At 50.2% G+C, this 28,000-nt stretch overlaps 1 protein-coding gene and 1 long non-coding RNA gene across 8 annotated transcripts in view, besides 1 other annotated feature; one reads left to right on the forward strand and one right to left on the reverse strand.

Moving 5' to 3' along the window:
- Window positions 1–17,860, reverse strand: part of Wdr86 (WD repeat domain 86) — a 33,799-nt gene extending 15,939 nt beyond the window's left edge. For 3 of the 7 annotated variants that reach the window (XR_001784702.2, XR_003955653.1, XM_006535720.4), the window contains exons 1-4: window positions 17,343–17,860; window positions 9,797–9,938; window positions 5,129–5,549; window positions 2,688–2,823 (exon numbers count right to left, since the gene is read on the reverse strand). Coding sequence is in view for 5 of the 7 variants with exons in the window: in XM_006535720.4 (XP_006535783.1) it covers window positions 2,688–2,823; window positions 5,129–5,549; window positions 9,797–9,938; window positions 17,343–17,505 (862 nt within the window). In the remaining 2 variants the exon portion in view is untranslated. Of the gene's footprint in view, window positions 1–11; window positions 854–1,077; window positions 1,168–2,687; window positions 2,824–5,128; window positions 5,550–9,796; window positions 9,939–13,518; window positions 13,656–17,342 lie in introns of those variants that run through there. The other 4 variants (XM_006535719.3, XM_006535718.4, NM_001081441.1 and 1 more) reach the window with 4 other exon arrangements.
- Window positions 17,716–19,005: an enhancer, noted in NCBI's record as "VISTA enhancer mm394". NCBI's record gives its function as "enhancer in: midbrain (mesencephalon)[6/11] | eye[5/11]" and the evidence as "EXISTENCE:transgenic organism evidence [ECO:0001131][PMID:17130149]".
- On the forward strand, window positions 18,152–27,986 carry Gm42231. The gene is made up of 2 exons (XR_880885.3): window positions 18,152–18,228; window positions 26,574–27,986. It is a non-coding gene; the product is annotated as a predicted gene, 42231 (long non-coding RNA).
- Window positions 27,987–28,000: the final 14 nt, after the last annotated feature.

Here is a 28,000-nt window from a genome sequence, read left to right on the forward strand (position 1 = left end):
GAAAAACCTACCTGGAGACAGTTGATGACAAAGGTGTGGCCTCGGAACACCCTCTGCAGCACTCCTGACTGGGCATCAAAGGCCCGGGCGCAGGCATCCCCACTGCCTGTGAACACTGTGGACACACAGTGGTATACTAGACCCTTCCTGGCTGCCACTCTGCCACCTCCCCAGGACTAGGACAGGGTGAGAAAGGAGAGTGGCCTCCTAAAGGTCAGATGGCAAACATCTGTAAGCCTTCGGAAGTCCGGGAGGTCACTGAGGGCCCCAGGAGTGTGACTGTCAGCCTGTGTTGTCCTGGAGTGGCCCTGACTTTCAAGGCTCTCTCAGGACCAGGTACCCATCTTATACCCTACTGGGTTAGGCAGGTTACTCTGCCTCCTGGTTCTAGGACAGTCACTGTATCCTGCAGGCTCTCCACCCTGCCATTCCATCCCCTGTAGCGATTGGACCAGCCAGAACCCATCCACCCTCCTCAGAGAGGGATGTAGCCTTGAAGCAGAGCCCAGACTCTCTGGCACTCTCTTGTACTTGACAGCCCATCTGACTCCCTCTTTGAGGTCTTTCTCTGTTATTACTTGGCTTGGTGGTGTTTTGGCATCAAGGACACCAGAGTCCCTGGAATAGTTGCTAGGACAGATGGCAGAGTGCCACCCCATGGTTTCTGGTGCAATGAGAGGGCTCTGACTCCTTTTAAATCGGTACTAGTAAGGCCAGTGATAAGGCCCATGTAGAGTAGCCACCTAGAGAATTGAGTAGTTTATTGCCATCCTACACTAACTTTCCCGGAAGCTGCTCTGACGCTGAGCAGGCCAGCAGTTCACGTGGCAGACATGCAGGAAGCACGGACACACTAGGGAAGACAGGAAGAAAACCACGGGGGCCTGTTAGTGAGCACAGAACTACTGCTGGTGGCTGGGGTGGGGGTGGGGGAAACTGTTAGGTCCAGCTAAGAAGTAAGGATGCTGGGCTACTTATGTACCCTTCAATACACCTGGCCAGGGCGTATCAGCTCCTGGGTATCAGCTCCCGGCAGACCTAGAATCTCTTGGGAAGAGAATCTCAGTGCAGAATTACCTAGGTCAGGGCAGCCTGAGGCAGAAGACTCGGGATGCAGGAGCACCATTTCATGGGCTGGGGGCATCATTTTCTGAGCTTGGTCCTGAGCTGCGTGAGTGGAGAAAGTGAGCTGAGCAGAAGCCAGCAGCGAGCAGCTCGGGCACCCTGCCTCACTCCTCTCTTAACTCAAAAGTGCTGTAACCAGCAGATGCAAGCTCCTGCTACAACCTCCCTGCAACCTGGAATTGTAAGACAAGCCTTGTCTTTCTCCCGTGCTGCCTCTTGTCAGGGTATTTATTAACAGGAGAAACCCCAGGGCCACCTTGTACTTGACACTGTGGATCTGGCTAAAGCCAGCACCTCTAGGCTGCTCGCTGCCGTTGTCTGCCCTACTCCCCTTCCCTTAAAGATTGAAGGTGCACAGGGTCCTGGGGGAGTTTCCTTGTTCCCTTCCTTGTCTCTCCCCAAACTCAGTAGCAGGGTTCTGCCCCCGTGGGGCTGCTGGGCGCCCTGAGTAGGCAGGCAGTCAGGAGCAAAACCCATTCTGTAGCCTTGTTGGCAAAGACCAATAGCCAAGCTCTGGGAGGGGCCATGGAAAGTGACTTCTGGGGCTAACCATTCTGTGCTCAGTTAAGAGAGAGGTCCCTGGTCAGGGAGCAGAGCTGTGCTTCTCTGTGTTAGGCTGTCCGCCTAGGGCTCGATATCCATGCTTTCTCCCTTCAGCAGCTTTACATGAAGTCAAGCTCATTTTTCCGTAGAAAGACATTTGTAGACTCCCTATGGGAGTCTAACACCTGCTTCTGTTAGGCGCTCATAAACTAGATGGAAGAGGACAAGCCATCCGTGAAGCTGAGAAAGTGACGAAGGCTCAGGTGTGTGACCATTTGGGACCCAGAGCAACCATGACGCATCTCTACAGAAGTGTCCCATCTTGGACTGGGACCCCACCTTTCCTGCACAGAGCCGTCAAAACTGCACAAGGAACCCGAGGGTGGGGTTTCCCCGATCTCAGAGGGACCTACTCAGCCAAAAGAAGAAAAGAAAATGCCCTTAGCTCTTCCCTCTGCCTGCCTGCCTCAAAGACCACACAATTGCTGGTTTTCCAAGAACTACCTTGATCCATGTTGCCCCACTTAAGATAAAAGACGTGTGTTATCCAGGAGTCATGGGTTCCAGCCTAAACTGTCAGCCTCCGTAAAACAACAAAAACCTCATTTCATCTGCTGTCACCTAAGGCTAAGGTAAGGTTAACCCCATGGGCCTGGCTGCATTAAAGAGATGTTTCAGTCTCACCTGGAGATTAGAATGGGACCAGCTAGCTCAGTCAGCAGAGCATGAGGTGCTTAAAGTGTGTCCTTGAGACACGCTTTTAACTCTAGGATCCTGAGTGTCCATGCCTCCCACGATCTCATAAAGGTGAGAAGTCGTAAGCCCTTACTCGAACCTTCTGTGCATCCCTCTTGGGGAGCAGGTGCCTGGAGAGGGGACCGTCTTCACCTTAGCCGCCAATGAAGTGGGAAGGCGGTAGGGCTCAGTGATAGCAAATCATGCAGGCAGGAGAGGCAAGAGACAAACTAGGAAAGGAAGGTAGGGTGGGCAGCCTGGGGTGGCCAGGACTGATCACTTACAGGTGCCTGCGTGGTACTTGAGGGCACTCACGCTGTGTCTATGTGCTGGAAAGGTGAGCACCCTCTCCCCAGTATCAGCTAGCCAGCACTTGACAGTTCTGTCCGCACTGCCCGAGTACAGGAGCCGATCTGTGAGCTGTAGGAAAAGCAAGAGGGTCAGCCCGTTGGCCTTGATAGCTGAGCAAACCTCAAACTGTTCTCTACAAGGCAGGAAACATTAGCAGGTCTCAATGGGGAAAATCAGGGTGACCCCAGAAAGTACTCCCCACTATCTACTACAGCACTGTACAATGCTGGCTTCTCTCCCCTGGTGTGCCTAGGCCCCAAAGGCAGAGCACACTCAGACTAGAAAACCCTGGAGTCCCCAAGTGGAAACCACTAGACCTTATTAAATAGCTCTACAGACTCCAGAGCCATGCAGACCCAGACAGAGCCTGCAGACCCACACAGAACCTGCAAATGTCAGACAGAACATGCAGATCCAGATAGAGTTCTGCAGACCCACACAGAACCTGCAAATGCTAGACAGAACCTGCAGATCCAGACAGAACCTGTAAATGCCAGACAGAGCCCCGCAGATCCAGACAGAGCCCCGCAGATCCAGACAGAGCCTGCAGACCTAGACAGAGCTTGCAGACCGAGACAGAACCCTATAGACCCAGACAGAGCCTGCAGACCTAGACAGGGCCTCCCATCCCCATACAGCCCTGCAGACCTGAGAGCTGCCACAGACTCAGCTTCTTTCTGCTATCTGCTGTTCCTCCTCCATAGGCTCACTAGTGAAGCCTTGGTTCCCAGCTGATGATGGAGAGGTAGCAGAGTCTCGGGAGGATACTAGGAACCCTTATCCCAAACTGGCAAGTTCAATGCCCAAACATAAACAGAAGCCCCCTGCCTACCCTGCCTATACACTACCCTCATCCACAGCAGGGGCCCCTAGAACTCCTGGTAAGTCACACTCCAGGTGAGGGTCAGGTTACTTTCACTTAAAGTCCCCAAGAGACTAGAAGGAAGGCTGCTGTCACCACTAGCCTATGTTAAGTGAGAAAATTGGTGCCCAATTTTAAGTGAGAATATGAAGGCTGATTGTATACTACCCCAAATACAGCAGCAGAGGCGGTGTCGTTAGACTCTCCTTGCATGTCCTGACTCCAGGGGGAAGAAAAAGGTTCTTATCACCAAAGATGGAAGCTCAGGTTCAGCAAATACAGACACAGGACAGGCCGTCAGGGTTTTTGTTGTTGTTTTGTGTATGTACGTGAGTTCCTGTTTCTAGTGTGTGTGCATGTGTATGTGCATGTATGTGTCCATGTATATGGAGAGCTCATGTCCCTAGTGTGTGAATGTGCTTGTGTGTACATGTGTGTATGCATACATGCATGTGTGTGTGCATGCATGTGCATGTATGTACATGCATGGATGTATGTCCATGTGTGTGGAAAGTTCATGTTTCTAACATGTGTATGTATGTGCAAGTGTGTACATGTGTATGTGTGTGCATGTGTCCTTCCTTTGATGGTGTTCTGAGCTCACTAGATTAGGCTATCTAGATAGCAAGTCATAGGGACCCCGCCTGTCCCTCTGCCTCCAGAGCTGGGATTATACTCATGTGCCACCACACCCAGCTTTTCTGCTTCGTGCTGGATGGACTTGGGTCCTTAGCTTGCATAGCAAACCTCAGAGCCACCTCCAGCCCTGTTTTTCCAGACAGGGCTTTGAAGCTGGCTTCAGATTTCCTCCTGGCTCCGTGCACCAGGACTCCAGTTATTCTCACTCACACCAGCTCACACCGGCCTGTTCAAAGTCCCTTTCTCTGTCAGGTCACTTTGGTGGCACTATCTCCTCTTGGGATATTTTCATAGATCTTCCTCTTCAGTCAACCTAGGCTCCATTTTCCTGAACATATCTCCCCCAAAGCACAGGTCACACACTTTCCCCAGAGCAAGACTGTGTGGGTGGTGGTCTGAGGCCAGGCATAGTGAACACCTTTAATCCCAGAACGCCCAGAGGCAGAGGCAGAGGCAGAGGCAGAGGCAGAGGCAGAGGCAGAGGCAGAGGCAGAGGCAGAGGCAGAGGCAGAGGCAGAGGCAGAGGCAGAGGCAGAGGCAGAGGCAGAGGCAGATCTCTGTGAGTTCGAGGCCAGCCTGTCTACATACAGAGTGAGTTCCAGGAAACCAGGGCTGTTGCACAGAGAGACCCTGTCTTGAAAAAAACAAAACAAAACAAAACAGAACAAACAAAGTAAAAACCAAAAAACGAAGGATGTTTAGACCATGAGAACTCCACCCACTTTGCATGTGAAAGGATGGACAGCCTGATGCTCAGAACAGGTTGGTTCTATGAACTGGGCCTACCAAAGGTGTGATACTATGAATGGCCTTGAGTTCCCTCCATTCCCACCCTCCAGCAATATGACAGGGCAGCAGTTGGACAGGTCTCACCTCCAAACAGATGACAGAGCCCTGGTGCTCCCGGAAAACTCGCAGCTGCTCCCCACTCAGGATGTCCCAAGCGCGAACGGTGGCATCAGTGCTGCCTGTGAAGGCTGTGTGGCTGGACACATGCAGCACCAGGCACAGCACTGCACCTGTGTGGCCCCGAAGAGTCTGGTGGCAGCAGCCACTGGCTACCTGCCACACTTTGGCTGTGTCATCTGAGCTGCCAGTCACTAGGAGCCCACCACCCATGGCTGCCTCCATGCAGGGATCTTGGGGCAGGTCCTCGGGAGCAGAGTAGGCTAGTGTCAGTACACAGTTACGGTGGCCCCGGAACTCTTGGGACACTTGCCCTTTGTCCACAGTCCACACACGAGCTGTCCGATCATAGGAACTGCTGAAGAGCTGGTCATTGGCAACTAGGATCCTGTGGGTAAGAGGGGAGGGGGTCAGGCTCAGATCACTCAGGGTTGAAGGAATCCACCCAACCTTCATGGGCTAGCCTTGGCACTTCAGCCGACACGGCTTCTAGTCTCCACCCTGCTCCACACTCAATTTCCAAGATCCAGTTCAAACATCACACTTCTGCCTGTCTCTCCCTCAGACACCCACTCGCCCTCCATTCTTTCCCTCGGTGACAAACCTGTTGGCCTGACCTTTGTTCCAGCAGGGAACGTATCTCCCATATAACACTATCCAAGCCAGATGCATATGAGGAAGAGGGGGGAGGGGAGAAAAGAGGAAGGGGACACAGATTTTCTGTTTAAAATAGGACAAAACAAACAAACAAACAACACTCAGGAAGCTGAGGCAGGAAGATTGCTTTGAGTTCAAAGCTAACCTGAGTTACATAGTAAATTTAAGGCAAGTGCAGGCTGAAGAACAAGAGCCCGCCTCAAAGAGCAAAGCAAAGCAAAACAAAAGCAAGGAAGACAGTCTAGGGCTATGGGAGACCACCTGACCTCCTTGGAAACAGTCTGGTAAAGCGATGATATATCTGGAGGGCTATAAGGAGTCTGGGAGGCTCAGAGTGTACTCAGGGGTGACCGAGTGAGACACAGACAAGCTGCTGTGTGGAGTGAGCCTCTGCTGTCAACAGGAGAGACCTTGGCTCACCAGGGCACAGGCTAGACTCCAGACACATGACTGGCAGGGGCAGGCAAGTAGCCACAGGGAACTCTGGGTATGAGGTATCAGAAGGGCAGTCATGCAGCAGGCTGGCTCACCCCAGCACAGAGCTTGAGTCAGGGGTAACTACTGACAGCATGCTCCCACACTGATAAATGCTACCACCTCCCCAAAGAACACATTTGTCTTTGGAGAACTTTGCACAAAACTTCCAAGGGTACCTTTATACATCTTTGTTAGGAACTCTTGACTAACCTAACAGGTATAGCCTATGCCTGGGATCCCGGCACTCAGGAGTCAGAGGCAGGTGGATCTTTGAGTTTGAGGCCAGCCTGGTCTAATTCCTGATTTGCTGAGAGTCAGAACCCCCTTGACAAGAACCTATGATGTTCTGGTGGAGCGGGCTGTTCTAAGCTTACACCATGGGGTGCTCTGGAGGCACTGGGGTTTGCAACGGTTAATCTTGATTGTCAAATTGATGAGATCTGGAGTCACCATAGAAACAAGCCTCTGACACTTCTGTGGGAGTTTCGAGGTGAGGTTGACTGAAGTTGGAAGCCTCATCCTAGGTGGGTGACACCGTTCTATGGATTGTGATCCTGAGCTGAATATAAAGGCGTAAGTGAGCTGAGACCAGACATGAGAGCTCTGCTCCCTGGGCTGGACATCAGGTGATCAGCCACTTCACGGTCCTACCACCATGCCTTCCCCACCATGACAGACTGTCGTAGTGGGTTGGTGCGGTACAAAAGCTAAACACTGTACCCCAAGACCTGGTTGCTCCAAGAGGAGCAGATCTTCATGTATACCAGTACCAGCTTTTGTCGTGTAAACCTTACCTGCCAAGTTATCCTTGATTGGTTAATAAAGATGCCTATAGCCTGTGGCTTGGAAGAAGAGAGGTGGGCGGGGCTTGAGAGCCTGAGTCTGGGTTTTAGGCAGGGACCAGGAGGAAGAAGAGAAGAAAAGAGGAAGAAGCTACTATAAGGTAGGTGGATTGTGAGTGCATGGCCACAAGGGTCAGCCTGTTGGAGTTGGAACAGCCCAGGGAGAACATGGCAAGTGACATCTCGGGGTCATTGACAGGGAAGTAGACAAAATAGCATAGAGGGTTGATACCTGCCCAGCTCTAGTGCTTTTTTTTTTTTTTTTTTTTTCCATTTTTTATTAGGTATTTAACTCATTTACATTTCCAATGCTATACCAAAAGTCCCCCATATCCACCCACCCCCACTCCCCTGCCCACCCACCTCCCCTTTTTGGCCCTGGTGTTCCCCTGTACTGGGGCATATAAAGTTTGCAAGTCCAATGAGCCTCTCTTTCCAGTGATGGCCGACTAGGCCATCTTTTGATATATATGCAGCTAGAGTCAAGAGCTCCGGGGTACTGGTTAGTTCATAATGTTGTTCCACCTATAGGGTTGCAGATCCCTTTAGCTCCTTGGCTACTTTCTCTAGCTCCTCCATTGGGAGCCCTATGATCCATCCATTAGCTGACTGTGAGCATCCACTTCTGTGTTTGCTAGGCCCCGGCATAGTCTCACAGCTCTAGTGCTTTAAGGTTTATTATAAATATAAAGGCTTCTGTGTCTTTCATTTGGAAACTAATGATATAAAGTGGGATAGAAACCCCCAAATAATATTTACTACAACAGACTGTACCCACGTAACTGTCTCTCTTACGTTGCTTTAGGGGGAGGAGTCAAAGCAATAAGCAAAGAAGTCTCCAGAGGTTAAGTGGGCCCCATGCAGATGCAGCACAATGTACAATAGGGACAATCACATGCAGCCTAGATCTGCAGACAGAAGTGAGCACCAGGCTCTCGGGCATTTGAGAACATCCTTCCTGTTGTGGGTTTGGAACAGTGACTGGTGGGAAATAGTGTATGTACTTACGTACTTGTGTGTTTGTATATGTTCTATCTGCGCATGTGGATCAGATACATATTGCACATACATGTGGACATTTCTATGTATGTGTGCTTGAATGCATGTCGGTTATGTATGTACTGTGTATATGTATGTTTATAGGAATGTTCTTATTCATACATGTTATAGGTAGTTGTATGCCCATGTGCTGTGCCTTTGTGTGTACTATGTATATTACATGTGGATACTAAACCTCGCAGAGCATAGTTTTTGCCTTGCTTAAAGAACCTGGCTAGCTGCCTGAGGTCAATCTGGACGTCTGAGGGTGTGGCCTCTCACCCACCTAGGCTGGCTCCTGATTGATGCCACAGTTTCCTTCAACAAGTTCCTGTGGAGAGGGGAGGGGATATTCTGAGACAGGGTCTAACTCGAAGCCAAGCTGACCTGGAGCTCACTCTGGAGATCAGGTTGGCTTGGAAGTCACAGAGATCAGCCTGCCTCAGCTTCCCAAGTGCTGGGACAACTGACAAAAGCTACCATGTCTGTCAGTGACAGACATCTTCCTGGGAGGAAGCCAATTTGACCTGTGCAAGCTGATTCCTTGTGATCTCCCACTCCTGCAGACACCTCCATGCTGTCAGGCTACCGTCCGCCATGGATCTAGAGCTGCAGCTAGGTTGAGTAGCTAATCTGCCTGTCTGGAGGCCCACGAAGTACCCCTGGCTACGACACATCCCCTCCTCCGTGTCCATACAGAAAGACCCTTGGGCCCAAGTAGGGTCCCTCCAGTCAACATGACCTCAAGGGTCCCTATGCATCTACTTAGGACCTGGAAGCCAAGGTAACCATTGTGTGCCATAAAAATATCATCAAGCCGATCTGGTCAGCAAACATATCTCCTCTGCTCAGGTCCAACCTAAATTCAACAAGGACCTTGAAGAAGCCACAGGAAAGGAAGTTTTAAAAATAACACCAACTGTGTCTTCCTCCTTCTCTGAGTCCCTGTTTTACCATCAGGGTCATGGAAGCAGTCTCCTCTGGAACTTGCTCCCACCAGTGGGTGCTACAGCTCCAACACTACTCCTCACACACAGAACGGCAGTTATGGTGTGTGGGTCCCTGGAGAGTACAGACTAATTAATATATGTTAGTGATGTCTCTTTCCTGTGGCTCCAGTGTCCAAACAGCCTGCTCCTGCAAGCAGTTAGCTACACTGCTCAATCCAGTCCTTCCTTCCTTCCTTCCTTCCTTCCTTCCTTCCTTCCTTCCTTCTCTCTCTCTCTCTCTCCCTTCCTTCCTTCTTTCCTTTCTTCCTTCCTTCCTTCTCTCTCTCTCTCCCTCCCTTCTCTCTCTCTCTCTCTCTTCCTTCCTTCCTTCCTTCCTTCCTTCCTTCCTTCCTTCCTTCCTCCCTCCCTCCCTCCCTCCCTCCCTCCCTCCCTCCCTCCCTCCCTCCCTTCCTTCTTCATTCGATATTTTCTTTATTTATTTTGGTTTTTTGAGACAGGGTTTCTCTGTATAGCCCTGGCTGTCCTAGAACTCACTCTGTAGACCCGGCTGGCCTTGAACTCAGAAATTTGCCTGCCTCTTCTGCCTCCCAAGTGCTGGGATTAAAGGCATGTGCCACCACTGTCTGGCAGCACAGTTGTCTTCTTGACCCATGCCACCAGGCTTTGCTGACCTGTTCACAATGGATGTGTGTCCTCTGTACACCTGCAGACACTGCCCCGTCCTCACATCCCACCTCCGGATGGTGCAGTCAGCACTACAGGTGAAGGCAGCTTCATCCTCCAGGTGACAGAAGGTCACATAGCTCTCATGTCCTACAACGAGAGAAATATGAGTTGACCAGGTATGATTCTTGTCTTCCTGTGTGTGCACGCAGATAAAGGAGAGGGAGCAGCAGAGAGTGAGCATGTGAGGCAAGTCTGGAAGAGACTCACCCTCCCTCTATTACAGGGACAGAGGTCTGAATCTGTAGCCCAGACTGGGCTCACAATCCTGCCTCAGCCTCCAGGGTGCTAAGGTCCTAGGACAAAACCACCATATGCAGTGAGACTGTCCCTTCTGTGAGTGTGAGTGTGTGTGTGTGTGTGAGAGAGAGAGACTGTCCCTTCTGTGAGTGTGAGTGTGTGAGAGAGAGAGAGAGTGAGAGTGTCCCTTCTGTGAGTGTGTGTGTGTATGAGAGAGAGAGACTGTCCCTTCTGTGAGTGTGTGTGAGAGAGACTGTCCCTTCTCTCTCTCTCTCTCTGTGTGTGTGTGTGTGTGTGTGTGTGAGAGAGAGAGAGAAAGAGAGAGAGAGAGAGAGAGAGAGAGAGAGAGACTGTCCCCTCTGTGAGTGTGTGTGTGTGTGAGAAAGAGAGAGAGAGAGACTGTCCCTTCTGTGTGTGTGTGTGAGAGAGAGAGACTGTCCTTTCTGTGAGTGTGTGTGTGTGTGAGAGAGAGATACATACATACATACATACATACATACATACATACATGTGTGCACATAGGCATAGAGAAGATGTCATGTTCTACCATTCTCTGTGTCCCCTTGAGAGTCTCTTACTGAACTTGGAGCTAGGCTAAGGATGAGCAAGCCCCAGCGGTCCCTGTCTCTCTCCTCCACAGCACTGGAGTTATAGTACTTTGCAGAACAATCGAACGCTCTCCATTTCTCACTAGGGTTCTGGGGATTAGAACTCAGGTCCTCCATGTCTAAGTACCAAGCACTCTCACCACCGAGCCATGTCTCCAGGGACCTGCTTCTCCTCTAGTCTGAGATGTTTTCACGTAGCCCAGGCTGGCCTTGGACTCCTGATTCTCGAGCATCTACCTCCCACTGTTGGGATTAAAAGCATGTGCCACCCCACCCAGGTCTTTAATCTCATTTGAGAATTTCCATTTCGTGGCTGAAGTGAGGCAAACAGAAATGCTAGCGATCCCCTGGGCAGGATTGAGCTGATTAGCTTTTATTTTAGGTCTCGGGTTAAGCTTAGCTTGGAAGAACATGACTTCCTGGGTTCTAAGAAACAGAATTTTAATAAAGAAAATGGTTCTCTCTTCCCAGAGAGCACATGCCAGGCAGCTCTGGAAACAATGCAAGATTAAGTAAACGGAAACAGCAGACTGTGTTTCCCCGAATACACAAGTTGAGGAAAAAGTTGAGGGCAAATCTGTTTGGCAAAACACAATCAGGGTTTTGCCAGAGTTTATAAATATTTCTTAAAGTTGTCAACAAACTTTCTCTGAGAACAATCTGTCTACCCCTTCCCCCCTCCTGTCCCAGTGTCTCTTAGGATCTGAGATACCCCAAGAGAGGTAGCCAAGGTGAGCCACACCTACCAGGTTCTGGCATGGGCATGACTCCAGGGATCCCTAATGGCTTTTTATGGAAGTTACTTCCCATGGCCCCCTATTAACCCTGGATGGGCATCACCACCCATGGCCCCTAAGGATCTGGGCCAAGGCTGGCTGAGGCCCAGAGCAGACGGCCCAGCAGTGCCCAGCTGCTGACACCCCGTCTACACAATGGGTCAAGTGCAGGAGTGAGCCATAAGTTGAACCAAGAAGAGGTACTTGGGAGCCATGGACAGCTATTGAGAAACGGTACCCTGATTCTGGGACACCACAGACATAGCCTGGCTGCTGAAGATCTGAGGTACAAGCGGATTTGTGACATGTTAGGGCGAGAGAGACTGAACGCACAGACCACAAAGGAAAGAGGCAAAAGATGAAAGCACCAGTTTTCAATGTAAAACACCTTCATATATGACTGCAAGCCAGGCTGACATGGCAGCCTCTGCCCCCTGCAGCCAGGCAGGAAGCCAAGTGAGATCCACAGCACTCAGGACTGAGAAAGGCAGCCTCTTCCCACAGCACTCAGGACTGAGGAAGGCAGCCTCTTCCACATTTCTATAGCTCACTCTTCAATCAGCGAACATGCCAGCCAGCAGAAGGCCTGGACTCGGCTGTGCCTGTTCCTTTGTCCCCTCCCTCCACCCCCACCCCAGCACAGTAGACTAGCAAAATACAGATGGGCCAGACCCAGGGCTGGTGGGGTCACCACAGAGGGTGGGAGGAGCTGTGTCTGCCAGCTCTGGGCCTATCACCTCTAGGGACTTCGTCTGGCTTTCAGCTGTTGGAATTGTGCAGAATAAGCAAAAACTCCAAGCTGAAAGTAAATATTTTCAAAGGGATAAAGAATGCAGATAAGATGCAGTTATTGCACTCAGAAAAGCAACTCCGGGGGCTCCCGCTGAGGCAGCAGCCCTCCTCGCCTTCCTGGGTACCCACCAGAGGGTGCCTAGATCTGTTGTTCCCGTTCCCTCTGCACAAAGGAGAAGTCCTCCAGGACCCAGGGCTGCAGGGGACCCCAACTGTAAAAGTCTCTGATGCAGCAGGAGCAAGGCCTCTCTTCCCTGCCACAGCCTTAACCCATTCCTGGAGTACACGCAGGAACTGCAATTTGTCACTTGCCATGTGACCCTCACTCCTCACCTCCGGTTGGGTTCACGAAGTGGGGACTCTAGGCCAGAACATTACTCTGGGCTCTGACACAGGGCTGCCTCAGGCTGGCTGTGGCCCTGCAGTAAAGGTCCCCTCAACCCAGAGGAAGCGTCTCCACAGCTGTCTCCCCTGGTAGGAGTGATGACCGGTTGTTCCACTCTGGATACTCTGTCCACTCTAGTGTTGCTGTCTTAGAGGCTCACGAGCCAGGTCTCTGAAATACAGTCCTTCAGCAGGTGACACCTAGCACCCAGATGTGCCAGAGTGGTCACTGTCAAAGGCACCAGGACCCATAGTCTATCTGCAGGCCTTCACTCAGAACTGAGAGTCACATGGGTCTTCTGGGAGGAAATCAGGCCCGACTGTTCCCAGCTCCCTGCCATCAGACACAGGAGACAGGACCCACTCCTTCAGCACCAGCCCAGCCTCACTCACTGCTGACCACCTTCCCCTCAGTCTTCTGCACAGAGACAGGGAGCCTACCACTCAACAACAGCAGCCTCCAAAATGCTAACCCGGGAGTACCTCCTGCTGGGACTGAAACACATTTTCCTGGAATTCTTTCTCGAGCAGACCTTGATTTGCCTACGTGTAGCAGCTCTTAAGCTTGTAAGGGCACAGACAGCTCAGCAGTTAAGAGCGCTGGCTGCTGCCCAACAAATGGGCTCCAACCCTAAGACCTAAGGCTACATAGAGGTCAGCCCTCCACAGAAGGAACGCCTGCATTCACAGGCAGAACACAGGGATGTAGGCTGGCTCTGGTTGGCCATGTGGCCAGGGCACAACTTCCCTATAGCAAGATCCTGAGAAAAACTAGTAGCCACAAGCAGCCGATGGCTGTGGACCAGCTTGGCACCCTTGGGCAAGTCCTCTAGTTCAGTCCAGCTTGGGGAATGCTAAGGCTTCACTCACCACCAGACAGCATCCAGAAATCACAAGACATTTTGCATCAAGAATTAAGTCTGCCTTTGTTCATTTCTGGTTCATAAGCTGGTGTCAACACGGCTTGTAGAGATGGCTCAGCAGCTAAGAGCACTAGATGTTTTTACAGAGGACCCAGGTTTCATTCCCAGCACCCATGTGGCTCACAACTATCTGTATGTCCATTTCCATAGTAATTAGTGTCCTCTTCTGGCTCCTTGGGTACCAGGGACAAACTTGGTGCACAGACAGACGCAAAGGCAAAACACCTATAGACATAAAGTAAAAGTTTTAATTAAAAAAAAAACAAAAAAACTGGTGTTGATCCCAGTCTACGAAATTTAACTACATACTAAAGTAGTATACAGACATACATCTTAAAATATAAGTTGTGAAATAAGCATTAAGTTATCTTTACTGGGGCTAGAGAGATGGCTCATTGGTAAAGAGCACTTAGTGCTCTTCAGAGATCCAGATGCCATGCGGTCTTCTGGTGTCTCTGAAGATAGCTACAATGTACTTATATACACAAGGTAAATAAATAAACCTTTTTCAAAAAAGATCTCTTTACTAATTAAGTGTGATGGTACATACCTCTAGCCCTAGTAGCCAGAGAAGGAAGCATGAAGACAAGTTCAAGGCCAGCCTGGTCTACACAGTCCCAAGCCAGCCTCTGCTAAACAAGGAGACACTGTCTCAGCCAGGCAGCACCTGGAAGCAGAGGCAAGTGGATCTCCAAGTTCGACCACAGCCTGGATTACAGCCATGGCAGCCAGGGCTACACCTGTCTCAGCAGATGGGGGCGGGGCTTGGGGCGGAAGAGGGGAGGTTAAGAAGATAGTCTAGAGCAGCTGCACCACACCAGGACTTGATTGTGATCCCCAGACATGGGGATATATGCTTGTAATCCTGAGTGGGAGGTAGAGACAGGCAGATTGCCTAGTTAGCCCCGCCTACTTGGCAAGTTCCCAGCCAATGATAAGATTACCACCCCATAACGAGGGGGGGGGGGGACAGGTCCTGAGGAACAACAGCTGGGCTGAATCTCTGGCCTCAGTACACTCGCACTCGTGTGCCAAAACAAAAGGTGTTGGGGGGCAGTTGGGGGGAGTCAATCCTACAAATATCTTGGGGGTAGGGAGGCTGGGCAGACTTTGGTTTTTTGCTTGTTTTTTTTTTCAGGAGCGGGGAGGGGGTGATCACAGAAGCCAAAAACGTGTTAACTCATGCAAATTCAGTCATAATCAGGATCTTATGAGAGAGAGAGACAGAGACTATCTCTGTCCATTTTATCTTTGAAGGTTTTTGAAGTTTTGTTTGGTTAGTTGCTTTTGGTTTTTTTTTTTTTTTTTTTTTTTTTTTTTTTTTTGGTTTTTCGAGAAAGGGTTTCTCTGTGTAGCCCTGGCTATCCTGGAACTCACTCTGTAGACCAGGTTGGCCTCGAACTCAGAAATCCGCCTGCCTCTGCCTCCCACATGCTGGGATTAAAGGCGTGCGCCACCATGCCCGGCGCTTTTGATTTTTTGAGACAGGGTTTCTCTGTGCAACCCTGGCTGTCCTGGAACTTGCTCTGTAGATCAGGCTGGCCTCGAACTCACAGGCCTGCCTCTGCCTGGGATTAGAGGGCTGAGATTATAGCTGTGTGCCACCGTGCCTGGGCTCCTCGCAGTTTAGAAACCAGACTTCAAGACAAGAACAAGCCCAACAGGGAATCTCCAACAGTTTCCCCTTCAGTGGGACCCCCTTCGGTGGGTGGGACAGCTCTCCACTAGGCCAGGTCAGGCATTCCTCACTGTAATGTTGTGTTAGACTTAGGGGACACACAGCTGTGAGGGATGCTAGGTGCCAGCCAGAGCTGGGTGCAAGGGTGACCCTGGAAACTTGACAGGACAACAGAGCTGCACTGGGATGAGCCCCTGGGCCAGAACCAGTCTGGAAAGTCTAGACTTTTTCTGGAGAGAAGCCTCCTTGACAAACAGGGTTACAGGGGAGTCTCGGGCATAAGGCTCCACAGGCTGGTTGTGGTGAACATCAACTGGAAACACCAACCAAGCCTACATGGTGTAGCACATCTAATCTCAGGCTTTTGGGAGGTGGAGTCAGGAGGATCAGTTCACGGGCGCAATGTTGAGTGTGCTGGGTGGCTTTATGTCAACTCAACACAAGCCAGAGTCACCTCAGGAACCTCAGTTAAGAAAATCCATCCATAAGATTGAGCTGTCGGAACACTTGGAGGACATTTTCTTAATTAGTGATTGATGGGGGAGGGCCCAGACTATTTTGGGAGGTGCCATCCTGGGCTGGAGGTCCTGGGTGCTATAAGAAAGCAGGTTGAGCAAGCCATAATAAGCAAGCCAGTAAGCAGCACCCTTCGTGGCCTCTGCATCAGCTCCTGCCTCCAGGTTCCTGCTCTGTTTGAGTTCCAGTCCTGACTACCTTTAGTGATAAAAGTTTCCTCCCAAGCTTGCATTTGGCTGTGGATGCTTAATTGTAGCATCGGTAACCCTGGCTAAGACAGTGAGTTTGAGACCTGAGGGTGATAGGAACTCTGTCTTAAGAAACCAAAATCAAGCCGGGCGGTGGCGGCGCACACCTGTAATCCCAGCACTTGGGAGGCAGAGGCAGGTGGATTTCTGAGTTCGAGGCCAGCCTGGTCTACAAAGTGAGTTCGAGGCCAGCCTGGTCTACAAAGTGAGTTCCAGGTCAGCCAGGACTACACAGAGAAACCCTGTCTCGAAAAACCAAAAAAAAAAAAAAAAAAAGAAAAAGAAAAAGAAACCAAAATCAAACAAACGGCCAATTCTAAGGTTCTCCTTGGGAGAATCCTTAGAGCTAGCCCTAAGAACCCGAACTCCTGAAAACCCCAGACAGTCTTTCCTTGGGAAGCAACATATTTTACTTAAGCTAACAGCTCTCCTCCTGTGTGAGGCCTGTCAGTGAACACTGGTTGTGTGTGGAGGTTAGAATATGGACCACTTTGTAGCCAATTCCCCATCTTCACACCAGCTCCCAAATACCTGTCAATTCAATGTTCCTCCCTTTGGAGCCATGAACTACCTTATACTGTTTTCACTTCAAACTGATAGCGTAGGAATGAAGCAGTTTTGAAGGTAACTGTTTCACTGGAAGGGCTTGGGCCAGGCCACCCAGCATTTGCTGATCAGGGAGGAAAAGCTGAAGATAAGGAGCGGTACCTGTGCAAAAACCTTGGCATGCCTCCTCTAGTCCGCATGTGCGACTGCAAAGGCCAGCAGCCGGCCAGGGGCACCCCATAATGCAGGGTGGGAGCACCCAAGACAAGGCTGGCCAGAGTGAACAGAATATGAATCAACAGGTGGATACGAAAGACACATTATGCATTTCCGTGCATGATAGTTCTCGTTTCATTTCAAATATGCAAGATAGACTTCCCTATTCCCCAGAAGTTTGAACCAATCCTCTTTCTTCTGGCCATACTTGAAATGAGGCCAACAAGGAGCTTGGGGGTGGGGAGGAGTGGGGGTTCAAGTCTCAAGGGTGCCCTTCAGCCCTGGGCAAGTCCCTAACATGGTAACACCGGTTCCGTGTAAGGATTTCATGGGACTGGTTGACAAAAGGATCTTTCATTGGGGTGCGCGCTTTGGTGCGACCCACACACTCGGGCTCCTCACGGCTTCCCGCCAAGAGCTCAAGGGCTGGGGGAGCTCCTGGATGAGCAGGAGCTAGAGCCCTACTCTTCCAGAAGGGGGCTGCGGGGCCCGGAAGAGTGAGGTCTGGGTGCGGTGCAGGTGAGCGTGAAGAGGCGGGAAAGGTCGCGAGCACGCGCGCCCATCTACCTTGAAGGAGCGCGCAGCACTGGCCGTCCACGGTGCTCCAGAGGCGGGCTGTGCCGTCCTCGCTGCCCGTCAGCAGGCGCTGCCCGTCGGGGCTCAGGCTCAGCCAGTTGATGCCCCCGCGGTGGTCCGCACAGACCCTCAGAGCCGACCCGCTGCTCCCCATCGCTGGCCTGGGGTAAAGAGGCGCTGAGCCCGGCTAGAGAGCGGCGCTCCAGCGTCCGCTCGTGGTCCTGGCCGGGCTCGGCCAGGCAATGGCCATCGTGGGGGGTGGGAGAGCGCCTCGTTCCTGCAAAGGCTCGAGGTGCGGCGGGGAACAAGGATTATGACTCTCCACCGGTGTCCTCCGCTCTCTCAGCTCCGATGCAAGGACCCAGGTGAGACCTCCCCTACTCAGAACCTTCTCGGGGCTCAGGAGGGGTGGGCGCTTCTGCGCAGAGGAGCCCACCAGGTCTGAAGCCGGTAGAAGAACCCGAGAAGCGGAGCGCGGAACAATACAATCCAGCCTGGCTCCTCCTCAGAGACCACCCCCCAACCTGTCCCCTCCCACTTTTCGGGCCGCGCGCCAACCCCCACCCCAAGACTCCCTGGTCGTCCTCCGGGAACAGAACTTAGAAGCTATCCGGGTCCCTCGTTGGGGACCGTTTCCACGTGCTTCATGTACGACCCTTCCAACTGCCTAGGCTGGATTCTGTTCCCTGTCACTCTCGCTGACCTTGTCCCCAGAGCCCAAGGCAAGAAGGAGGTGGACCGAAGAGTCTGGAGTCTTAGGAGACCCCCGATGAAGGGCAGAAGCTGCGGAACCCCGAGTACGCCCTTTCTGGGAAATAACAAGCACACCCCAAATTCTACTTGGGCCAGGCTGGATCCTGGCCGTTGGGGGTTGGAGGTAAGACCAGAGGTCAGGTTCGCCCTTCCACCCATCACCACCCCACCCCCAGCTGGGCGCGCGCCTTTGAGGTCCCACTGAGCTCTGCAGGAATCCTATACCCAGCCCGCAGCCCTCCCGGAGCTCAGTCGGCTGGTTCCTATTAGAGCAGTTCCGGGTGCTGACTTTGCTGGGGGCGGGGAGGGTGACCCCCAACTCTGATCCTCCAGGTCCTAAAGATCGCAGAGTTTCTCGAACCCTCCAGGGCTCTTTTTGGAGTCCAGAAAGAAAGGCTGGAAAGAGATGGTTTAGAGGAGGCGGCCCTCGGGGTGATGTGATGACCTGCCTTAATCACTCTGGATGACCCCATTCAATTCCAAGAAAACCCCAGAATGGGTCCCGCGGCACAGCCGGCTTCATTCCCCGAGTGGCAGTGGCGCAACCAAATACATGGGCTTTTTTCTTTCTCCAAACTCTCAATCAGCTTAGGAGACACTGAGGAGCCAGCTGAGGGTGTTAAGGAGTGTTTTGATGGGATCTGGAATGTGGAGCTGGTGAGTACAGGAAGGGTAGAGGACTCAGGAGCCAGAGTGCCCACTAAGGGCCCATCCTGAGTTCATCTGGTACGCTGACCTTTAGAAGGCATTTGCATCATCCCGGTGCGAAGACTGGTGGGTAGCTGGCTGCACAGGAGAGCTCAGCGGGAGTAGGAGTGTGTGAGCAGTGGGCACCCTAGAGCAAGCGTCCTGCATGCTGAGGTGTGGGATAAGGAAACTGAGACTGCTCACCTAGAGAGGAGCCAGAGGATGCAGGGACCTGCATTCTCAGGAGGAAGACTTGTAAAAGATTTTAGGGAACAGCCAGGACTAGGTGGCATGAACACATTCACAGCCTCGAAGAGCTTGGCCAGCAGTGGGTCAGGTAGGGCAGCTACATTTCCAAGGGGTCACGTGGTATGTGTTATGAATATAATGCAGCGGCAGGAGTAGGGGGTCCCTGGCAGTCTCATACCAAAGTGTACCCCTGAGAAAACACACTACGAGACAGACATGGTATAAGAGAGGTTTATTTAGGAGGAGGCGAGGGGAGCTAGGACCTGGAGGAGGGGTAGAGGCAGACAGAGCCACAAGGCAGAGAAGTGGAGACAAAGGACAGAAAGAGAGGCCAGCAGGGAACACATGGGAAGAGAGAAAGAGCGGGGTGAGGGAGTAGAGGTAAGAGTCTCTTACAAGCTGCCAGGCCACCCGCTGATGATGACTTGACTGTTGCTAGGTCCCTGGCAGAAGTCTAGTGTAATTGTTTGTAAACCAATAGTATGAGCACAATGGGACATCTACACTTGTGGTTTGCCCTCTACTCCCCAGAAAACCACCTGTGCGTCCTCAGCCCCTTAGCCACCAATCCCAGAGCCCACAGATTATAGTCAACTGCCTCCATCCAAGATGAAGAGTTCTTATCATTATCGAATCCTCATAGTCGGGCACATCTTTGGATGTTAGAAACAAGTTCAAGGTGACAAAGAAAAAGACCACCATTCCAACCAGAGAGTCCAGACAAGTCAGACTTTTCTCAGAGAGTGTGCTTAGGAAGAGCTTGCACATCAAGACAGGAAGTACAGCCGGGTGGTGGTGGTGGTGCACGCCTTTAATTCCAGCACTTGGGAGGCAGAGGCAGGAGGATTTCTGAGTTGGAGGCCAGCCTGGTCTACAGAGTGAGTTCCAGGACAGCCAGGGCTACACAGAGAAACCCTGTCTCCAAAAAAACCAAAAAACCAAAACAAAAAAAGACAGGAAGTACAGTTGGTTTCTAGTCTAACACTGCTAGAGTCTCCTTTCCCCCACTGGCTGCCGCTGACCTTACCTGGCTAGTCTGAAAGAACTGGCTCATGGGAAATGACAGAGGAAGGGGAAGAGGTCACTGCTCCTGGCAAAAAGGGGTCAGTGCTCTAGACCATCCTAGAATGGACTGGTGGGCCTCTAAGGGAGAGGATAAAAGTCTTACAAGGAGAAAAAAAATGTTCCTAAACACAGTGTTATAGTATTAGATAGAAAAAACTCATATTTGATATTCCTTCCAGTGGAGTTGAGCACTGTGGGCTTCATCTCCAGGAGGCCCAGTGTCTTTGCCCTTTTCCTTTACTGAGTAGCTGGGAAATTCAGCAGGCTATCCCTGGAGACAAGAAAGTTGGGAAGCAGCAGCGCGCGCACACACACACACACACACACACACACACACACACACACACACGTCCCAGCAGGAGCCTGAAAGACCGTGTGCTGGGAGAGCCAATCAGCTAATCATTTGTGGAATGCCAAGCACCATCCGCAGAGGCTCTGTGGGGTGGGGGAGGGAACGGCCACATTCCAAGAGGCAGAAGGAAAGAGCAGACTGCTAAGGAAGAACTCTAGGGTCAGTGAAAGCGACCATTTGATGTCAGGTAGTGACCATCCCCAAAGCTACACAGATAACTGAAGTGTCACCTCTTGGGAAGTGACCCTCCGGGGATACTGAGAAGCATCTAGAACAGTGATAATTGCAAGATGAGAGAGGGAAGCACTTTTGGAGTCCCTGTCAGGAGCTCACACTGTCAGAAACATAAATGATACATTGTGTCGTCTCACAATATCAGAATTTATTGTGGAACAATACATTCACAAGGTGTGCAAGTGGAGCACTTTGTCAGATTACCCCTCCCCCGCAATGCTTTCCTTAATAGTCTAGAATGAGGCAAACACAGGCTTTTATTCAGTCTAATTATTAATATTAATTTTCAGACTATATAGTACACATAGTAAATTAATTACACAAGGGTTAAAAAGGCAAGGAGTTTCAAAGAGGCTTGAGGCTCCAAAGCTGGGTAACTGATAACCATATTGACTATGTGGGGGAGAGATATTAGACCAGCCGGCGCTCTCTGGAGAAGGCCTGCAGCTGCTGTTGCAGGGTCCAGCTGTAAGACCGGAGTTCAGCTATAGAGCCAAGTCCAGCTGTAGATGTGGCAGGGCAGGAGTGGGCACGGAGTCACTGATGGGTTTAGATGGAAGAATAGCAAATCTAGGCAAGATCTAGCACGAGAGAAAGCCCAGAGTAGGCTGTATCAGCAGTGAGGCTGAGCAAAGCTGCAGGAAGCCCCATCCGCCTGTGTGCAGGAAGCAGCAGGGAGTTCTGGGCTTGTCTGCAGGTTGATGTGCACAGCAGGTGGTCAGTAGGGGCTGTCACCAGGCCTCTGTGAGACAGTTACACCATTTTTGTTTGTTTGTTTGTTTGTTTTTTGTTTTTGTTTGTTTTTTGAGACAGGGTTTCTCTGTATAGCCCTGGCTGTCCTGGAACTTACTCTGTAGACCAGGCTGGACTCGAACTCAGAAATCTGTCTGCCTCTGCCTCCCGGGTGCTGGGATTAAAGGCGTGCGCCACCACGCCCCGCCAGTTACACCATTTTAAATGTGTCCAATAAGTTCCCGGGCCAGCTTTCCTGATGTGGTTTCAATGCTCCTGTGCCCAACAGTGCTACTTCACCCTATTAGAATCATACAGTGGCCCTCTCTACTCCCAGAGTGTCATTTTTCAGAGTGTATTTCATGACTTGTGCCAGACAGGTCCACAATCATCCTCTGTTCTCAGTGGATCCCAAACTGCTTGTTAAATGGAATCTTTCCTGGCAAGGCAAGTCTGAAAGCCATTGTTATACAAACCCATCCTGGGTACCACTCAGTAACGATACCTTGTCCTACATCCAGTAGCATTGGTGGCATCCGCCTTTAATCCCAGCACTTGGGAGGCAGAGGCAGGCGGGTTTCTGAGTTCGAGGCCAGCCTGATCTACAGAGTGAGTTCCAGAACAGCCAGGAATACACAGAGAAACCCTGTCTTGAAAAAAAAAAAGGGGGTGGGGTGGGCGGGGAAAATACTCAAAATCCAAACTTTTGTCTAGCAAAAGGCCCACAGCTGTAATCTTAGCACTTAGGAGCCTGAGGCAGAAGAATTGTGATTTCTAGGCTGTCTTGGGGCGCTCAGAGAGACAGAGTAAAGGTATGTAGAGCAACTGTTGAGAAATTGAAAAGAATCCCTTGGAACAAAAGAATCTCACATTGCTGATAGAAGTGTGAATGCAGAGTACACCAAGAACCTTAGTCAGTGCCCAGCTTTCAAATGAAAAGCGGCCTGGGACCCGGAGAGATGGCCCACTGCTCACATAGAAAGACCAGAGCTCACTTCCCAGAACCTATGTATTCAGACAGGAAGATCAGTGGCTCTTGCTGGCTTCCAGCCTGGAAGAAATCTTCATCAAAGCAAAAAGGTAGAATGCTGGGAGAGGGGTGGGCCCACAACACTCTGCATGCACACCCATACACACATTTGTGCACCTCATGTGCACACTTGCACACACACACACACACACACACACACCTTTAATTTTCCTAAATAAATTATACAAATGAGTAATGAGCATATTTGGTTTATACCCAAGGGAAACAAACAGGCAGCAGGTAGAGGAGCTCAGAGGGTTAGAGCTTGCCACCAAATGCATCTGCAGGACCCAGGTTCTAAAAAGATAGAACTGGCTCCCACAAGCTTTCCTCTGACCTCTAGAGTGTGGCCTGTTATACCCAGGATCACAGCCTAGGGGTAGCACCATTCCCAGGGGACTGGTCCTGCCAACATTGATCACTAATCAAAAAAATACCCCACAGACTTTCTCACAGGCCAGTCTTAGGGGGGCTTTTCTCAATTGAAGTTTCTCTTCCCAGATGACTCTGGCTTCTGTTGGACAAAAGCAAAACAAAACACAACGAACCAGGATAAGAGAGATGGATAAACACACAGGATTTTCCTTGCAGGTGATAGAATATTCTAAAATGGCTCTTATGATGTTACACACGACTGTGAATATACTATACACCACAACTGTGATTATACTACATACCACAACTGTGAATATACTACACACCACAACTGTGAATATACTACACACACAACTGTGAATATACTACACACCACAACTGTGAATATACTACACACACAACTGTGAATATGCTACACACCACTAGAGTTGTACATGAGATCACATCTCAATAAAGTAGTTTCTCTGACATGAGCTGCCACAATGCCTCCACAAGGATGGCCATGGTTTTAAAATGGAGAATCACAGATGTTGACAAGAACAGGAGACAATTGTAGCCACTTTGGAAAGCTGTCTGTCCCTCCCTGAGGCCAAGCATCTTGACTCTGCTCCTAGGAGTCAGCTCAGAGAACTGAACACATGTCCAGATTCAAGTGTGGACGTGAATGTCCCCAGGTGCCATCAGTAGATGGAACAGGTAGACAGATGCTGTGTTCACACAGGGAGGTTTTATTTAGTTAGGGAAGAAAGGAAAGATTGGTCCAGGCATGGTATGGATGAGCTTAGCAAGCATTCTGTTGTGGGATGGAAGCCAGAGTCAAAAGAACTAACATATCATGATCCTGTCCAGAGGCAGACAGACAGACAGACAGACAGACAGACAGACAGCAGGTTAGTAGTTGCTAGAAGCTTGAAGGAGGGTCTGAGGTGCAGCTGTGTAATGCACACTGGGTTTCCCATGAAGGTGAGCTCTGTACAGACAGTGGGCAAGGCTGGGTGACATGGTGAGTGGGCTTCCTATCCCCGAGTAGCACAGAGTAAAATAGTTACCATGGTAAATTTACTTAGATCTCTTTCTTTGAGACAGGTTGTCATGTAGCCCAGGCTAGCCTCAAACTCACCACCTAGCCTCAGATGACCTTGAATTTCTGATCCTCATACCATTACCTCCCAAATACAGGGATTACAGGTGCCGAATCACACTCTATTTATATGGCTCTGGGGACAGAACCTAGGCTTTCTGCATACTAAGCAAGCACTCTACCAACTGAGGTTCATCTCTCGCCCGCTTGTGTTTTTTAATGTGCGCACACACACACCCCAACTTTTTAAAAGAGATGTTTAATGAACCTGTTAGATTATTACTATTATGGAATAATCACGAGAAAATTAAAATCAATGTTTAGAGTATGTGGTGGTTTGAATATGCTTGGCTCATGGGAAGTGACACTATTAGGAGGTGTGGCCTTGTTGGAGATGGCGTGGCCTTGTTAGGGGAAGTATGTCACTGTGGAAGCAGGGCTCAAGGTCTCATATCTATGCTTAAGTCTGACCAGTGTGATCCAGACTCTCCTGGCTGCCTGCAGATCAAGAAATAGAACTCTGGGGGAGAGGGGCCATGTGAGGGGGGTACTTGGAGGAGAGGGCTGCAATCTGGATGTAATAAATAAATGTGATTAAATTAATTAATTAATTAAAAAACCAAGCTAACCACAAAGAAGTAGCACTCTTGGCTTCTCCATCCCATGTCTGCCTGCATGCTGCCATGTTTCTTGCCATGATGATAATAGACTGAACCTCTAAAACTGTAAGCCAGCCCCAATTAAATGTTGCTGTTTGCTAGGCAGTGGTGGTGCATGCCTTTAATCCCAGCACTTGGGAGGCAGAAGCAGGCAGATTTCTGAGTTCGAGGCCAGCCTGGTCTACAGAGAGAGTTCCAGGACAGACAAGGCTATACAGAGAAACTGTGTCCCGAAGGAAAAAATGTCATTTATAGAGCTGTGTTGTTCGTGGCGTCTGTTCACAACAGTAAAACCCTAAGTGAGGCTGGAAGACGACTTAGCTGATGACATACTTGTCGAGGACCGGAATCCTGGCACCTGGAAGCAGAGGCAGCAGGATCCCTGGAGATGGCTGGCTGCCAGGCAAGGCCCAATCAGTGAGCTCTGGGTTCTCAAAAACTAAGACAAAGAGGGACTGAGGAAAACATGTCAGTCTCTGGCTCCCACATGCATGCGCACAGTCACTGGCACAACCCGCGCATGCACAGGTGTCACAGTGCCACAGTTGGCAGGGGAATGATTCGTCACCACCACATGAAGCCTTTAAGCATGATTACATTTAAGCACAGTAAAACTTTAGGGAAAGGTTTCCATGTGACAATGATAATAAAGATTCAGAGGTGACTATATCGAAACTTCACCCTAAGAGTGAGTTCTGGTGACTCAGAGGAGGGCCCAGGGAGAAAGGATTTGTAATAGAGCGGGATTCTATTGATGGAGGGTGGGGCCTCTTTCACAAAGATGGGTGCTATTCACTGGGAGAAAAGCCATGATTAGGGCTTGAAACAAATGTTCAGGATTTGGGGATCTAGGAGAAGGCTGCCTCCATAGAGTAGCAAGAGCGTTCCCGTTGCTGGACAACACCGACGCCAGTCGTTTGGGTGTAAAACCATTAATTCCTTCCTTTGTGGGGGCCAAGAGCCTGCATGCTTCAAAACTCTGGTTCCCCCAATGGCTTCTCTAAGCAGTGCCTTCTACACACATAAACATATACACATAAAAATATTAATACTTAGGGGCTAGAGAGATGGCTCAGTGGTTAAGAGCACTGACTGCTCTTCCAGAGGTCCTGAGTTCAATTCCCAGCAACCACATGGTGGCTCACAACCATCTGTAATGAGATCTGATGCACTAGAAAGTGTGTTTCTGAAGATGGCTGCAGTGTACTCATATAAACCAAAAATAGATAAATCTTTGAAAACATTAATACTTAGAGTCTGACACATGGTTATCATCAACCTTTGGTATACACATGTGGGTGTGGCTAGGGTACAGAGGAGCCTCGGACAGTGCCCATCAGCCTTCAGTTAGTCCCAGGGCCAGGCCTGAGCTGACTCCCTCAGCTCATTGCCTGCTCCTCACCCCCTCACCTATTCTTTCAGCTTGGCTTGAAAGGAGGATCACATCCATTCCTCTCAGATTCAAAATATAAAAGGAGGTAGCATTAGAAAGCCCACTCTTAGGCTGATGGTGAAATTAGCCATAATTACTGACAAGTTGAGTTTGATACCCAATCACATAGTAGGAGAGAACTGACTCCCACAGGTGATCCTCTGACCTATGGGTGGGTGTGTGTGTGTCACACACGAGGCAGTGGTGGTGCACACCTTTAATCCCAGTACTTAGGAGGCAGAGACAAGCCGATCTCTGTGAGTTGAAGCCAGCCTCATCTATGAGTGAGTTCCAGGATAGCCAGGGCGACATAGAGAAACCCTCTCTCAACAAACAAAAAAAACAAACAACAAAAAAGTCCAGGCTCCTTCATATGGCCACTGAAGGCACCTCTGGGCATGAGACCCTGTGGACACAGAGATCTGCACATGCGCAGGACTCTTTGTGGTCGCCCACATCCGGCCCTGGAGTGTCAGCCCTTTCTGGTCTTTGACCAGGGTTGTGTTCTGTAGAAGCAAGCCAGCTGGCGAACTTCCCACCACCTACCCCAGATTCCCCCTTTATCTCTCGCAGCCTCTTCCCGGGAACTTCTGCGAATGCAGAGCGAACTCTGCAGAGGGCTGCAAAGCTTCCAACACAGAGCTCCCGTTTCCGGCCAAGAGGGACTGACAAGGACCTGCTTGCCCTCCTGTTTCTCAAAGCCACCAAATCCAGACACACAAAACACTCAGAGCAGTTGTTTTCACGACATCAGGCAATGGAGGACACTAATCCCGAGGGATGGAGAAAATGAGGTCCAGGCTTCCGCTGGCCTGAGAGACTTCCAGACCTCAGAGCAGGAAGGGGACCCTGCAGAGTCCCACTGGACTTCCTGAGTAGTCAGCAGAGTATTTTGGGCAGCGAGTTGGTTGCTGTCGGTGGGACAGAGTAGCAAAGAGAAACCCCCCCACCCAAGTGTTTCATGCCGGGAGGATCCCTGTCCAGCAGTCATGAATTACATTCCACACGTTGAAAAAGTCTGTAGAGGCAGCTCGGTGGCAGAGGATATGTCCAGAACACAGACCCCATCCACCCTTCCTTCCACACAAAAACATTGAAGATATCAGAGTCCCAGATTGAGCTAGAGATAAAAATGATGTCTAAAGTTAAGCAACAACTTGGGATGAGATTGACAGCTCATTAGGTGTTACAGAAGACCATGGACTCAAAAACAGTGCAGTGCAAACTTCAGGGAATGAAACAGAAGGAAAAATTACTTGGGCAAAGAAGGAAGGCCACTAAAAATACAGTAAATGAAAAGAAAACCGTGACCCAGAATGAATTCAACCAGTGTGAAGTGTCTTAGGAAAGAGAACAGAGAGGGGAAAAGCTGTTAGAGGAATCTGTGGTAGAGAGTCACCACATTGGATATGAAGTTAAAATCCAGAGTTCCAAAGAATTTGTTGAACCTCCAGCACAAAAAACGGGCCAGCAGAGACTGACCCCCATGCCCGATGACAAGAATCTAGTCTGTGGGACTCACACAATAGAAGGGAACTGACTCACACAGACACACACACATAATAAAAATAAGACTGTGTCGGGGCTGGAGAAATGTATTAGCAGTTAAGAGCACCGATTGCTCCTACAGAGGACCTGGGTTTGGGTCCAGCATCCATATGATGGCTTACAACCATCTATAAATCTAGTTATATACAGAAGGTCTGATGCCTCTCCTGACTTCCATGGGCACCAGGCATACACACATGTAAGTAAGACACTCATAAACTAAAATAAGTGGATGTATAAATACATACATTCATGAATAATACTAGGGCAAAATGATTCATCAGGTAAAGGCACTTGCTACCAAGCTTGAAGACCTTAGTCCAGTCTCTAGACTCTGGTGGAAGGAGAGAACGGCCTCTCACAGGTGCTCCTCTCATCTTTACACACACATTTTGGCATGCGTAACCCAATTCCAAATAAATAAGTGTTTTTTTTGTTTGTTTGTTTGTTTG

Source organism: Mus musculus, chromosome 5 (assembly GCF_000001635.26).
Source record: "Mus musculus strain C57BL/6J chromosome 5, GRCm38.p6 C57BL/6J".
Taxonomy (NCBI): domain Eukaryota; kingdom Metazoa; phylum Chordata; class Mammalia; order Rodentia; family Muridae; genus Mus; species Mus musculus.